General features: G+C 36.8%; 1 protein-coding gene across 1 annotated transcript in view; it reads left to right on the top strand.

Annotated features, from left to right (window-relative positions):
• The first annotated feature begins 887 nt into the window (after positions 1 to 887).
• Positions 888 to 14977, top strand: part of LOC121254354 (signal peptide peptidase-like 3) — a 40330-nt gene continuing 26240 nt past the window's right edge. The window contains exons 1-8 of the mRNA XM_041154357.1: positions 888 to 1276; positions 3679 to 3837; positions 4204 to 4315; positions 10059 to 10178; positions 11160 to 11317; positions 12685 to 12864; positions 14053 to 14087; positions 14187 to 14343. Of these exons, the coding sequence (XP_041010291.1) occupies positions 1124 to 1276; positions 3679 to 3837; positions 4204 to 4315; positions 10059 to 10178; positions 11160 to 11317; positions 12685 to 12864; positions 14053 to 14087; positions 14187 to 14343 (1074 nt within the window). The 5' untranslated portion in view covers positions 888 to 1123. The remainder of the gene's footprint in view (positions 1277 to 3678; positions 3838 to 4203; positions 4316 to 10058; positions 10179 to 11159; positions 11318 to 12684; positions 12865 to 14052; positions 14088 to 14186; positions 14344 to 14977) is intronic.

Here is a 14977-nt window from a genome sequence, read left to right as displayed (position 1 = left end):
AGTTGAATAAAAATATTATAAAGTTCAAAAATTATTTGAATATAGTTTTTAATAATATAACTTTTGTTTTGAAATTTGAAAAAATAGTATTGTTTTTTATATTTTGTTTGGAAGTTTGAGAAAAATGTAATGATTAAGTAATAATTAGATAAAAAACTTGAGAATTTTAAATTGAAAAATATTTTCTGTTTGAGTGATATTTAAGAAAAAAATATATGGGAATATTTGACAAAACATGAGAATATTTAGAAGGAAAATGACACTATGCCGCCTAAGTTTGCTCCCTCAATTTTACTGTTTATATATTTTATTTTATTTTTAAATTTTTTTATTTAATAGTTAAAGATGTGACTATTAGTGTATTGATTTTTTTTAAATGTTAAAAAAATATTGAAAAGAAAAATAAAGAAAAAAAATATAATTTGCACTAAGGACATACCAAGTGAGCAAACTTCACTGGCATAGTATTACTACATATGTAAATTCTTGAAAATAATTGTGTTGGCAAACGAACCCTAAGTTCTTCTGTTTGCAATTTGGCATGAAAAGCACACAAATAATAAATTTAATGAAAAATCTACAAACCATAACATCATCCAATTTTTATTTACTAAGATAAAATGATATTATCTATTTATGTTTTCTTAATCTTTTTAAAAACAAGAGATAAAAATAAGATATAAGTGAAGTGTATAACATTAATCAAAGTATACTTTAAAAGAGAAATTTAAAATTAAATTATTTTATAAATTAAATACTGTTGTACGAATAATGTGAACTCTATGTTCCTCTCACCTACTTGGAGTACAATTTTTCGTTATCCGGTATAAAGTTGGTAACAGATGCGTCAGGAGGTGATTGGTGCAGACTTCAAAGTCGTTGAACTCGGGGGTAACTCAGGGAGTCGACGACGTCATCCTCTCTGACTGCGTACCGGTGTAACCGGTAACTTTCTTGCGAGTCACGACTTGCAGTGAGAGAGGCTGAGTGGCATCCATCTGTTTTCCCAGATTCACTCGTTGGAACTAATTGTAAGATCCAACAGAACGCCGATTTCATTCCCCCTTTCTTCTCTCCCTCTCCCTCCTGATTCCCTATCGAAGCTCCCTCCTTTTCGGCGGCCATGGCGTCGTCTTCTTCTTGCCTCCATCCCCGCGTTTTTGTGGCCCTGATTTTTTTCTTTCTCGTCGGTTTCTCGTTTGTGGGCGCTGACGATGTCAATCACGACGACGACGACGCACCTCAGTCTCCGTCATGCAACAATCCCTTCCAATTGGTATTATTGTTGTTCTCCCTCCCCTCACTCACTCCTTTCCTGGGAACACAGTGTTTATTGTTCTCATTACAATATTTTGATTTAGTTTAATTTCCTGTTTCTCCAATTTTCTATATGGTCAGATAGATTGAATGCGACATATATAATATGACGTCTGTTTCATCTTCGGATTTTCACGATGACAATTGTAATATGGTCGTGGGTGGCATCATAAGTAGGTTGTGCGATCTACTCATGCAGTATTTATTGGAATACTGAACAAAATAAGATTTGGTGCAGTGCTGTAGCTAACGTGTTAAGTATCCCGTTTGGGTAGTACGGCCGCCAGAATGAAACTCAGCGCTGTTTGTGAAGAAGTAAATTTTTGCTAAGTTTCTGGAAAACTATAGACGTATTCATGCACGAATGTAGTCTATTTTCCTCAACTATTTTTCATGTCATAACATGCCTCATTGGCCATCAGTCAACTTGGGGCCGATAAGGTATAGATATGATGAAAACAAAGGTATAGATATTTCTTTACTTCTGAAAAAAGATATAGATATGATGGATGAAAGATGGAAAACATAGAAGAGCATGTCTTCATGTGAAACTGAATATAGAACTAGAAATATTGGAAACAATCTCTTTGCTGATATATTTTTTTTTGATAAGTTCTCTTTGCTGATATTTACGTAAGACAGACAGAGGAAGGAGAATGACATTCTGTTTTAAATGTTGTGGGTAAATTTCCCTGTGCCATTTGCTTGTATAATGCTTTTGGAGTTTGGATGTGCGCCTAAAAGCAATACCCAAGGATCTGTAAATCTTACATCTATAGAACCCTACACGATTGCAAAAATAAAATATTTTTTCTTTAGAACCCTATACCATTGGATGGTTGCGCAACATCGTATTTCTATTTTTCTAGTTTTCATGATTTTCATGTACCTTTCCCTCTCCTAACCACCACCACACCCCCCCCCCCTCCCCCCTCCCCCTCCCCCTCCCTCCCTCCCTCCCTCCCTTCTCTGCTTTGGTGTGTATCTTTTATACTTCCTGTGTACTAGAATAGCACCCTTTGATTATCAATAGAGCTTAACTTATAAAGTAGGTAGTTCTGAGTTTGAACTTGGTTTTCATTGTCTATAGTAGGCATGGAGGGGCTAAATGTGTATATACTAACCTTTTATATAAGAATGGTTTTAACACCTCATCATATTTATGGCATGATGAATAGTCTACTTCTAAGGATTCTGAAGCTTTGTTTCTTTCTGAATCTTATTTTGGTTTGCCAAAGCATGTTGGTTTTCGGTATGTCCGTTGTTATTGGAGAGAAGTAATTGCTGTGTTCTACTTGGCAACCAACTCTGGCGTGGCTGTAGGTTATTAACAACTCTTTTCTGGAGATATCTTCTGAGTTGCTAGGGTTTTAGGAATTACCTCGTTTGTGGTTGTTCGCTGAGTTTTTTCTTAGAGCCCACTTTTATTTATCTGGGTTATGCCATACTGTTGGAAAATCAGGATGGCAAATTAGTGCTTATAATATCTTTTTGATTCATTTATATCTATTTACCATAAAGGGAAAGAACATGTTTTCTCCCACCCATAAAAGGGAGTCTGGGCCTATATCTGCGGGGAGTATTAGTTTATAAATGATTACAATTTTACTAATGGTACGATTTTACTCTCCATTAGTTTAGCACAGCGGTTTATCAATGAAGCTGGATAAGCTTTGGAAGAGTTGTGATGCCAAATATGTATTAGAGTTGGGTAAAAAGTATGCTATTGCACTTAAGTGTGCTCATTGAGATCGGTTATGTAGGCATATTAGGATAGCTGGGATGTCCTCTGTAAACATGCTGGGTCAAATATCAGGATGATCACCACTTTTGTTTTTGGCTTGGTCTATGGTATAGGAAGATGTTGGTAAAATTCTATTCCCTGAATTTTTGCATTGCAGTGGATAGAGATGCAACCATAGTATATGGTATCTAATCAGGCTTTTTTGGTAAAGCTTAATTCTCACAATGGTTTTAAGATGTCAAGAACATTGAAAATGAGAAGCAATGAGTTGAGTCAAGTGCAATCAAGCATAAAGTGATCCGAAAAGTGGAAGCCTGAACTTGAAAGTTGGTACTTCCTTACAACCAAAAGTCTGAGCATTCCTCTCTCTAGTTACCCTGCAAAAGAAACAAGGGGAATCGTCTTGTAGTTCTCACCTCAGAAAATTTTAAGTCATTTGTTTTGAAAGTCAACAAATATCATTAGATTTTTTCCATTTGAAGTTTGGCTCTTCCAACTCATGTTGACAATTTTTCTTTTCTTTCTTTTTTTTGATTGGTACACACATTTTCTTTTCAGCCTGAATATACATGGCAGATAAACTGATTTGGTCTCTTTACTGCAATTAAATCTTCCAGGTGAAGGTAAAAAACTGGGTCGCGGGTGCTGAAGGTGAAAATTTAGATGGGTTGAATGCAAAATTTGGGGCCGTGTTGCCTTCTAATGCCGAAAAAGCTCTCAGATTGCCTGTTGTTTTTGCAAATCCTGCAAACTGCTGTTCCAATTCATCTTCAAAGGTCTTGCATCAGTGTTACATTGTTAACTTGGATAAACTTTTTAGCTGTTAATCAAAAACCAAACTCTCAACTGACTACTTTAACCTTTTCCTTAGGTATCTTACTATTCTTCTAAAATGTGAGTTGGAACTATCGTTACCAGTAACTGTAATGTAGAATGACAATTTATACATGTATGAAAATTTTTATAATTGTGGGAAAACCTTGAAAGTTCTAAAAAACTTAAAAGAAATTTTAGTCCTCGAGTTGATGTTAGAGTGAATGGTTGGTAAAGCATTATCGTTTCCCAAATATTAATGTCAAAATTGATGACATGGTTAATTTTTGAAGCATCAGGCTAAGGGTGGTCTTTTTCTGCCTTTTCAGTTTTCTGGATTTATTGTCTTGTCTGTACGTGGTGATTGCGACTTCACGAAAAAGGCAGAAATTGCAGAGTCAGGAGGTGCTGCGGCCTTGGTGGTGATAAATGACGAAGAAGGTTGAAATTTTCAATACTCCCGATCTTATATTTTAACAAAAATTTCCCACTTCTGGTGTTTGTTAAAACTTTTAGCACCAGATGTAAGTAGTTCTCAGCAATTTTCATGTAGTGACTGAAGCTTTACCATGGAGGGCCAAAAGATATTTCTATTTGTTAAGCTTTATACCTATCAGTCCTAGTTATTTGTAATCAGTAATTATCTATGGCACCCGAATTGTGAACTCTTGAAGGATGAATCTGATATTTGCTCATATAGGCAGGTATTATTACACTTCTTGGAAAACAGAATTATGTCACTATCATTAGAACATAAATCTTTGATGCAATGATTGTGAGTCAACTCTTGGGAGCTCCAAGGGTCTTGTATCGGGATGCCATAACTCATGTCTTAACCATATTAAAAGAGCTCTTGGACTAGGATTGTTGTATTGGCCAAATGGGTACCTTAAAATGGAAGTTTTTTCAAATATTGATTGGGAAGGCTCTCTCAGATAGAAGCTTTGCAACTAGATATTGTACCATTTTAGGAGGTAATTTGCCACATGGAAAAGTAAAAAATAAATAATAGGAGCTTGATCTAGTGTAGGAACTAAGTACAAGGTAACAACTAGCACTAATAGCGAGATGACGTGGTTGCAACACTTTCTTTAGGAAACTTGCTTTTCTACTCCAACACATTTCTAGTCATTTTGTCATTATCACAATTGGCTACATATCGTCTCAAATCATTGGTTTCATGAAAGGACTAAGCATATTGAGACTAGTTGTCATTTCATAAGGACAAGATATTAAATGGAGATATTTCTACACCAGTTGTGAAGTCAAAAGAGCAACTTATAGATTATGTTTACCATGGACCCTCACAGCCTTCTGTTTGCCCTCAGTCATCTTCTTATGGTGTTGACACAATTATGGGGATACCTTCAGATGTCTACATAGTTATGGGGATACCTTCAGACATTGACACAATTATGGGGATATCTTCAGATGTCGACACAGTCGTGGATTCCTTTTTTGTACTTTGGAGGAAATGATGAGGTGTTCTCGGATGATGAGATGCTTTCGGATTATGGGTCTATGGAGGGGTCTATTTGCACAGAGTCTGGGGTAGTTGCTTCTATAAACGGATTGGAGGATCCTGGGGATAGGCCTAGCCCTATATGTTCTTTGCCTCTAGCGCCTATATGGGCTGGTTTACATTCGGATTGGGTTCTAAAGAAGGTAGATGAAACCCCACCCAAAACCATCATCCACTTAAACCATCTCTTTGCCTCTAGTGTAGGGATTTTTTGTGAAGGTTTTGAAGATCAATTCAAAGCTCTTCTCATTGCTATTGAGGCGGGACAACCCCTTTTGGCTAGATCAGCTTTTAAAAAAGAAAGGGAGCTTAAGAGACTTTCATGTTCTATCAATTACGACTCAAGGGAAGGAAGTGCCAAGAGGGGGTGCCATTTTGGTGTTTTATGAAGCCTAAGATCCTTTCATGGAATGTTCAGGGGCTGACTGACCCGAGCAAGCGCCTACGGGTGAAAAATTTGATTCGGAAATGGAATGTTGACATAATTTGTTTGCAGGAGACCAAGCTGAAGTTTATTGACAGAAATATTATAAGAAGTTTGTGGGGCTGCTCTTATATGGGATGGGCTTCTCTTGCATCCATGGAGCCTCAGGAGGTATTTTAATGATGTGGGATAAGAGAGTAGTTAATTTGGTGGAGGAGTATGTTGGAGAATACTTGGTGGCTTGTTCTTTCATGAATGTGGATGATGGTTTTGGGTGGGGTTTGACAGGTGTATATGGGCCTAATATCGACAGTGATAGAAGATTTGAGATTGCTGGTTTGTATAGTTAGTGGGATGGCCCGTGGTGTATTGGTGGAGATTTCAACATCATTCTGTTTCCTTGTGAAAGGTCGAGGGAATCTCATATTGGTTCGGCCATGGTTGACTTCTCAGCAGTAATCTTTGAGTTGGATTTGGTTGATTTACCTTTGGCAGGGGGAGATTTCACTTGGTCAAATGGGAGGGCTTGGTCTAGGCTAGACAGATTTATTGTCTCTCCTTCTTGGGAGATTCACTTCCTTGATCTATGCCAAAAACGCCTTCCTAGGCCATGCTCTGATCATTGTCCCATTTTATTGGATTGTGGGGGTCTTCATGAGGGGTGGAGATACTTTAAATTTGAGAACATGTGGCTGAAAGTAGATGGATTTACATATAAGGTTAGATCATGGTGGTACTCATATTAATTTTTCGAGTACTCCTAGTTTCGTTTCAGTTAGGAAACTTAAAGCCCTGAAAAATGATTTGAAAAAAATGGAATATGGAAGTCTTTGGGAACATTATTGATCAGAGGAATACTTCCTTTGAGGAGCTACATTGTTTTGATGAAAAAGAGGTTGATGGGGTCCTCTCAGTTGAAGACAAGGCAAGGAAAATTGTTTTTGAGTTTGAGTTGGAAAAAATACTCTTATGGAGGAGATTTCATGGACACAAAAATCACGAGCCCTTTGATTGAAGGAAGGGGACAAGTGTACAAAGTTTTTCCATAGAGTAGCTAATTCCCATCGAAGAAATAATGCCATTGAGGTCCTTCATTCGGAAGGTAGGGTACTTTTGGACAGCGCTGAAATTAAGGATCACATTGTTCACTTTTATGATAAGTTTCTCACGAAACAATACCTTTGGAGACGTTAGGTTGATGGGCTGGTTTTTGATTCGATTGATCAGTCAAGTGCGACTTGGTTACAAAGAACGTTTGAAGAGGATGGGGTGTTTATCGTGTTAAGAGGGATGAACAAAGACAAAGCTCCGGGCCCAGGCCTCACAATGGCTTTCTTTTAGGCTTGTTGGGACATTGTTAGGAAGGATGTCATGCAGGTTTTTCTTGGATTTCACTTGTTAATGAAATTTGAGAAAAGTCTTAACGCTACATTCATTGCCCTTGTTCCAAAAAGGGCAGGGTCAGTGGAAGTGAAAGATTTACGTCCTACAAGTCTGGTGAGCGTACAAGATCATTTCAAAGGTTCTAGCTAATCGTTTGAGTGAAGTTATGGGGAAAGATCATCTCGAAGTCACAAAATGCTTTTGTAAAGGGAAGACAAATTCTTGATTTGGTCCTCATCGCTAATGAATGCTTGGAAAGAAGATTTAGAGGCGGCGCTCTAGGTATTCTATGTAAACTGGATATGGGGAAGGCCTTTGATCATGTAAATTGGGAGTTTTTGGTGTATATTCTTAGTAGATTTGCTTTTGGGGAGAGATGGTGTAAGTGGATGAAACATTGCATCATAATTGTCAGATTCTCAATTTTGGTTAATAGTACCCGTACGGGATTTTTTAATAGTTCTCGGGGTTTGAGACAAGAGGTCCCTTTGTCTCCTTGTTCGTTTTAGTAATGGATGTGTTGAGTAGAATGTTGAAGGAGGCGGCGGATAGAGCCTTTATTTCGGGTTTTTCGGTGGGATGTTCATCCAATGGTAGCATAAATGTCTCACATCTCTTCTTTGCTGATGATACGTTGATTTTTTGTTAGCTGGATCCCGATCAGGTTTGTTCATTGAGGGCTATTTTTCTTTGTTTTGAAGCTGTCTCCGGCCTTAAGGTGAATTTATCAAAATCTGAAATGGTCCCTAACAGCTTGGTTAATAATTTGGGGGAATTGGCTGATATTTTGGGTTGCAAGGTGTCATCTTTGCCTATGAAGTATTTTGGTCTTCCCTTATGGGCTCCTCATAAATCCGAGGCAATGTGGGATGGGATTATCGAAAAGATTGAATGTAGATTGGCTGGTTGGAAAATGATTTATTTGTCCAAAGGTGGTCGAATCACCTTAATTAAGAGCACCTCATCTAACCTTCCAACAAACTTTCTATCTTTATTTGTTTGCAGGGGTGGCTAATAGAATGGAAAATACTTTTCATGCTTTCTTGCGGGGGAGGTTTAGAGGATGAGAAAAAATTCCATTTGATTAAGTGGGATAAGATCTGTACCCCTTTATCTGGTGGAGGGCTGGGGGTTAGAAAGCTGAGAATTCTCAATAAGGCACTTTTAGGGAAATGGTTGTGGCTGTATCATCGGGAAGGGGATGCTCTTTGGAGGAATGCTATTGATGTTAAATATGGGAGTATTTGGGAAGGTTGGTGCTCAAATGAAGTAAGAGGGGCGTATAGTGTGGGAGTTGGAAATTTATCCGCAATGGATGGGGAGATTTCTGCAGAAATTTCAGATTTGAGGTGGGAAGGGGAATGCGGATTAGATTTTGGCATGATCTATGGTGTTATGATGTTGCTTTGAAGAATGCTTTCCCTTCTCTTTATAGGATTGCATTGGATAAGGGTGCTTCTGTGGCTGACTACATGGACATTTCAAATGGTTTTCTTCAGTGGTCCGTGAGGTTTATTAGAGCTGTTCAGCATTGGGAGGTGGGGGATATTACTGAATTTTATAATGTGTTATATACACTGAATTTAAAGGCTGGAGGGGAGGATTCGCTTTGGATTCATTTGGGGAATAAGAATTTTTTGGTCAGATCCTTTTATAAGGTTATGTCGACCCATTCCATTCTTCTATTGATTTCCCTTGGAAGTGCATTTGGAGAAGTAAAGTGCCTCTCAAGGTTGCTTTCTTTGGCTGGCTGGCTTCCCATGGGAAAATTCTGACTATCGATAAGCTGAGAAAGTGCAGCATTATTATAATGGAGTGGTATTTTATGTGTAAAAGAAATGGACAATTGGTGGACCACCTTCTTCTTCATTGTGATGTGGTTAAGGCTTTATGGGATGAAATTTTTGCTAGGCTTGGTATTGCATGGGTAATGCCTTGGAGGGTGGTAAGTCTATTGTCTTGTTGGAGAGGAATTCGGGGCAATCGTCAAATCGCGGCTGTTTGGAAGATGGTGCCATTATGCCTAATGTGGTGTACTTGGAATGAGAGGAATGGTCACTGTTTTGGTAATAGGGAACTCTTGACGGTAGGGTTTAGAGATTTTTTGTTCCATATGTTGTTAATTAGGGCTTCGGCTATTGTATTGAATGGGACTAGCTTTAATGACTTTTATGCTGTTTTTCACAGCACTTGCTTGTAATTAGGTTTAACTCTTGTATAATTCCTGTTTACTTGGGGCTATGCCTAATTATGTGGATTAATAAATTCTTCTTACTTATAAAAAAAGAGTATGTTTACTAAGTCCTTAGGTCATTCTCAGTTGAAGTTTGTGTTAATTAAATCCTCTGAACAAATGAACTGTTAGTTATAAATTTAATGTAAATCGTGTTTTTTAGCTGGAAGCATTAGGGACACTTGGGAAGTTAACCTTTTCTATAACAAGCTTCAACTTTGGTTCAAAAGTGAAATCAGCCAAACTGTGCTACCATTTTTCCTTGTTCTAATGCTATCATGTTGCTTAACGTTATTAAGAGCGATTTTATGTGTAAAATGGCTTTCACGTTGGCCAAATAAGAAAATTAGCTGGGCTGGGTTTTAGTTGCTTTGAATTTGACTTTAAATGCCATTTGATGACATTTTTCAAACAACTTACAGACTTTTTCTTGACTTTCCTCTCTCTCTCTCTCTCTCTCTCTCATTTTTTTTTTTTTTTTTTGTCATTGTTGCAATGCAAAAGATTTTCCTGTATATCATAATATGTTGAAGCAGGGAATTGGACTTTTGGTCAATGAATTTATCGGTTTTTATGTTTTCTTCTATAATAATTTTTTTTTGCTGTGTTATGATCATTTCAGATCTTTACAAGATGGTCTGTGCTAATAATGACACTGCTTCAAATATATCTATTCCTGTTGTGATGATCCCAAAGTCAGGAGGAGAAGCCCTTAACAAATCTTTGGCAAACGGACAGAAAGGTGAGTCTCTAAAGTTTTCATTTTATCAGACTTTGCTATACTTATCTATGCATGTGCATCAATTATTTACATGGACTGCTAATACCTTTAAAAGAAGCAAAGACATCTTGACTCACAGGAACATGAGTTAATTAGGGAAGTGGTGGGTAATTTGGCTGGTCTGGGATTATCACCAGGACGAAGATGTTGGAGAAGTGCTATTTCTGTTTTCATCATGGGAAATGACATATTCTTGATTGTTCTATACAATGGGGAAGGATGTGCATCATTACAAAAGAGTGTCATGAAAGTATATTTAGTAAAGCTGCAATGATCTTTATGATGTGAACTTTCTTCTAGAATTGATATCTGACATCACATGGAACGAGTTTTTCTGTTGTCATTATTGGAATGGTCTTGCTTAAAGGCACTTTATTGAAATAACTGACGTCTGTTTCTGGTTTACATGGTGTAAGGCATGCTTGACCTAGTGGGTTGGGTTGGAATACAGGAAAAGTCTCAATCTCATTTTTTTTTCTGGATTATGGCCATCAAAATTAACCATCTTCCCCTGCCAATGTACAATACAACTGCTGCATCCTTCCGTGTAAATTTACTACTCTCTATGTTTGTTATCTCAGAAGTGGAAAACATCAAATTCGTCTCACGTTTTTTTATAATAGCAACATCAAAATCATTGAATCTGCGCCCCCACCACCAATAACCACACCAACTGTAGCCATCTTAGGAACCAAGCTACATTTGGACCTATTCTTCAAAAGGAATAGTCAATGTTACTAATGGAGTCCCTTACAATCATTAAGGTTGAGAACTTCTCCCCCTCAATGTGGGATCTCATTTACCCCATGTCTATACTCAATCTGGGTTCTTCTACATTTGGGCCTATTTTTCGATAGATCTGATGGGCCTTATTTTTCAAGCACAAAGTTTGTTTTTATTTCATGGTGTACATATTGTTAAATTGGAGATCATCTCTTGCAGTGGAGCTTTTATTATATGCTCCCAAGCGTCCAGTTGTAGACTTGTCAGTGGTGTTCTTATGGATGATGGCTGTTGGAACAATTTTATGTGCTTCATGTTGGTCAGAGTTCACTGGTTCTCAGCAGAGTGATGAGCGTTACAATGAACTATCTCCAAAGGTTTCTTGTTCAACCCTCTACTCATTATCCAAAACTTTTGAACTTAAAGTTCGATTATTCTCACTGATTTGTCTTGATTGATGTCATCATAGGGAGCTTGGTTATGCAAAACGACTGTTTGGTACTTGATATAAAGTTTAGTTCTAATGGATGCCTTTGTCTGTTGAGAGTCTGAAATTGCCATCAGATGACGTAGAGAAAAAAATCTAGAATTTTTGCTGCCCTCGATCTCTATACTCTTGCAAAATGCAATGTTCTTTTGAAGTATTCTATTGCAAATGGATATTCTAGGAAGCTCAGTTTTGAAGTTGTATTTTTTCATATTAATATGTGGCCCATGATGGGCACTCCAACCCTACCTGCCAGGCTATTTATATTCTATTTTCTTTTTGTTTCCATAAATCGTTGGGGGTGCTACATCATACAGGTAGGTGGATGTTTACCATATATCTGAATTTTTGGGTCGAAGATGTAATAATGGGTCAGCATTGGGATCATGTTTACACCTTGTTGAAATAAGATTGTTACTATATATTTGCACCTGCAAATGAGATTTCTACTTTATTTGTATATATATATATATTTTTATTTGTGTATTATCTAAGTAGTAGGCCCAGCTAATGGTCCAGCTGTTTGGCCCTATCTAAGGCCATTTTCAATGTTACTCTTGTGATCATGTCCTTCGTTGCGACATCTACCTTTTTATGTTTTATGCCTCCCGAGTGCTTTCCGATCCCTTAACACTTTTGCTCCACCAACTTGATTTAAGTCAATCTCTTACCTCATAGCATCATTGTTCTTTGAATGTGATTGATCCATTCGGTGCCAGCTTATTTTCTTCTTTACTTGTATTGCCACACTTCCCTCTATTTATATCATATTGGCTACTTATTCCTAACTTTGTTTCTTCATTGTCCCTCAATTTCCTTCATACATCATAGTTATATATTATCTTTTCATTGATAGTCTGCTAAAATCTCAAGTTTCTAATTGTTGAAATTTTTTTTGATAAGTAAATAATTGTTGAAATTATAGAGCGGAATTTTAGATACCTTGCTAGAACTAGAACAAAACCTTCCATCTCCTACACTTTAGAAGTGGAAACATCTACTCTATGAGTGCATGCTTTAGAAAGAATAATTATGTCATTAGTGAATTGAGTGTGAGACATGAATGAATGTACAAATTTGAAGGGAAAAAAAAAAACCCATATTCACATTTATTCTATATTTTTGAGATTATGGTTTTCCTTCAAAATGCTTTCTCTTCTCTTTTTTCCATTCTTTAATTCTACAACTATCGAATATTGTTTAGTGGTTATGGGGAAGAGTTCTTGGAACTGAATTGAATTTTCTTTCATTGAGTAGGAATCTTCCAAAGCTGAGACGATGTTAGATGATCTTGAGAAGGAAGTCCTCGATATTAGTGCCAAGGGTGCTATATTTTTTGTCATCATGGCATCAGCATTTCTGCTGCTTTTATATTTTTTTATGTCTTCCTGGTTTGTGTGGGTGCTGATCGTACTTTTCTGCATTGGTGGTGTTGAGGTAAGGTAGCTCTTTTCAGTGTCTGTTTATTTAGGTATTTATTTGTTTATCTTGTTTCTCAGGCTGAATTGAGATAATTCTTGCATGACTGAAATATCCGCTTTTTCTCTAAACATTATATTCACTTTAATGGTTTTTGGGTTCTTCTTATTTTAAGATTTAAGATTACTTATAAAAAAAAAATGGAGAAATATTTTAGTGAAGCATCAACTTCTAGTGGTTCATGTTAAAGCATCCAAATAAAGGCTCAAGTCAGCAGGTGGATACTCTCAACAGCTACATTATCCATATACTCGACCAATTTGGAGCTTTGTTTCACCACAACAAAAACATAACAAGTCTAACAGATCGGAATGGCTCAATTTAGCCCAACAACCAAAACCAAATAAGCCAAGCATGTGGAGTCCAAGAACAACATACTGTTAAGGCATTGAACCTGAAAGCTTAACCTTGTAGGTGGATTTACCCAAGCACATAACTCAATGACCAAGCACATACTCATCCATTGTGGAATTTCGTTTACTTTTATATTTCTTAAATATAAACCATGAAAGGGAAAATTTGAAGACCATTAGAATGCTTTAGGAGTAGTTCTTTCTCTCATTACGTTGCAACTGTAACAAACTTAACTATAATCATTTCTTGGTTGGTGATCATGTTGGTTAATGATTTGCCTTATGAGCCAAACATTGGAAAGGATTATTCTTAGGGCATCAATCAAACGGCAAAAGATTGGTAATTTTTCCAATATCAGTTATGCAAATATCTGTTATGCAAATATCTTGATTAAACTATGTAAAATAAATATAAATATTTTATATTGAAAAAATGGATCCTTAATTATATAACTTTCATTTTTTATTGACAATAAATTCATACTTGAAAACGCTTATTGTTAACATATATGAGAAAAGAAGTTAGATGAAGCTTAGTTGGAATTAAAGCTTACCGTAAATGCCACCTTTCATACTTGGAAATGCTTATTGTAAACATATATGAGAAGAGGTACCTCTTAGATCAGTCAAGGAGGATATAGAGCTGGCCAATATATTTGGAATTAAAGCTTAGTTGAGTTGAGTTAAGTTGTTTCAGGGAAGGTATAGATCATTCTCTCTTTTTGGGTTTCTATTTGTTTATATTGCTTTTGCAATCACATCAATGTTGCTGCATTGATCATTTTTTTTGCAGGGAATGCACGCTTGTATAGTTAGCCTGATGTTAAGGTACACAGATTTCTAATTTTTCTTTCTGCTAAACCTATCAACTAACTGGGAATTACATTTACACTATCATTCATTATTATTTTATTGTTTGTTAAGCAGAAAATGCAGAAACTATGGGCAAACGATAGTGAATTTGCCTCTTGTTGGGGAGGTTTCAATTATGTCACTTGTGGTCCTATTGTTCTGTATGGCATTTGCAATTTTCTGGGCTGCTACTCGAAAGGCATCGTATTCATGGTTTGGTCAAGATGTTCTTGTAAGTTTGATTCAGTACCTTTGTGCTAGGCTATTTTCTTCTATCTTGTTTGAAAGAAATGTGTTGATTTACTAAAATCCGGAATTTCAAACTGCTGGATACATGTTTATGTTGAGTTCTGAATTGGATATGGAATTTGCTCTGCTTTTCTTCCTTTTGTATTAGTCTTACATGTTGGAATTGGCAAGCAAGATGAAGTAGTAGTTTTTTTATTTGGTTATCTTACATAAGACAGGTGTGCAATGGATCAGGCTAATGTATTTGGTGTACGAAGATGGGTTATAGTTGTCTTACTTAAAAACCAGTTACCGCATTCCACTAGCAATGCGGTAACTGGTTTTTAAGTTTTACGTGACAAAGATGGGTTATCCGATAGAAGTGGTGATTGAATCCAAGTGTTTCACGTTGTCAAAAGTGGGTGGTGGATTATTGCGAGTCACTGAGAGAGGCTGGAAGTCTAATCATGCAGTGTTGCTGGGTTCATCTTCAACGCAGTGGCTTGGGAAAATATTAGAGGATAGCCTACGAGAAGGGAAAAAGGAGGTATATTCGGCAACTAGAGAAGGTTATAGTTTTCTTACTGCTCAACGCTGCGTAAATCGTAGAGGGAGATACCTTGAAGTCTTTGAGTATA

Source organism: Juglans microcarpa x Juglans regia, chromosome 1D, assembly GCF_004785595.1.
Source record: "Juglans microcarpa x Juglans regia isolate MS1-56 chromosome 1D, Jm3101_v1.0, whole genome shotgun sequence".
Lineage (NCBI taxonomy): Eukaryota > Viridiplantae > Streptophyta > Magnoliopsida > Fagales > Juglandaceae > Juglans > Juglans microcarpa x Juglans regia.
Note: the sequence above shows the minus strand (reverse complement) of the source record. Positions and strands in the feature narration are given on the sequence as shown.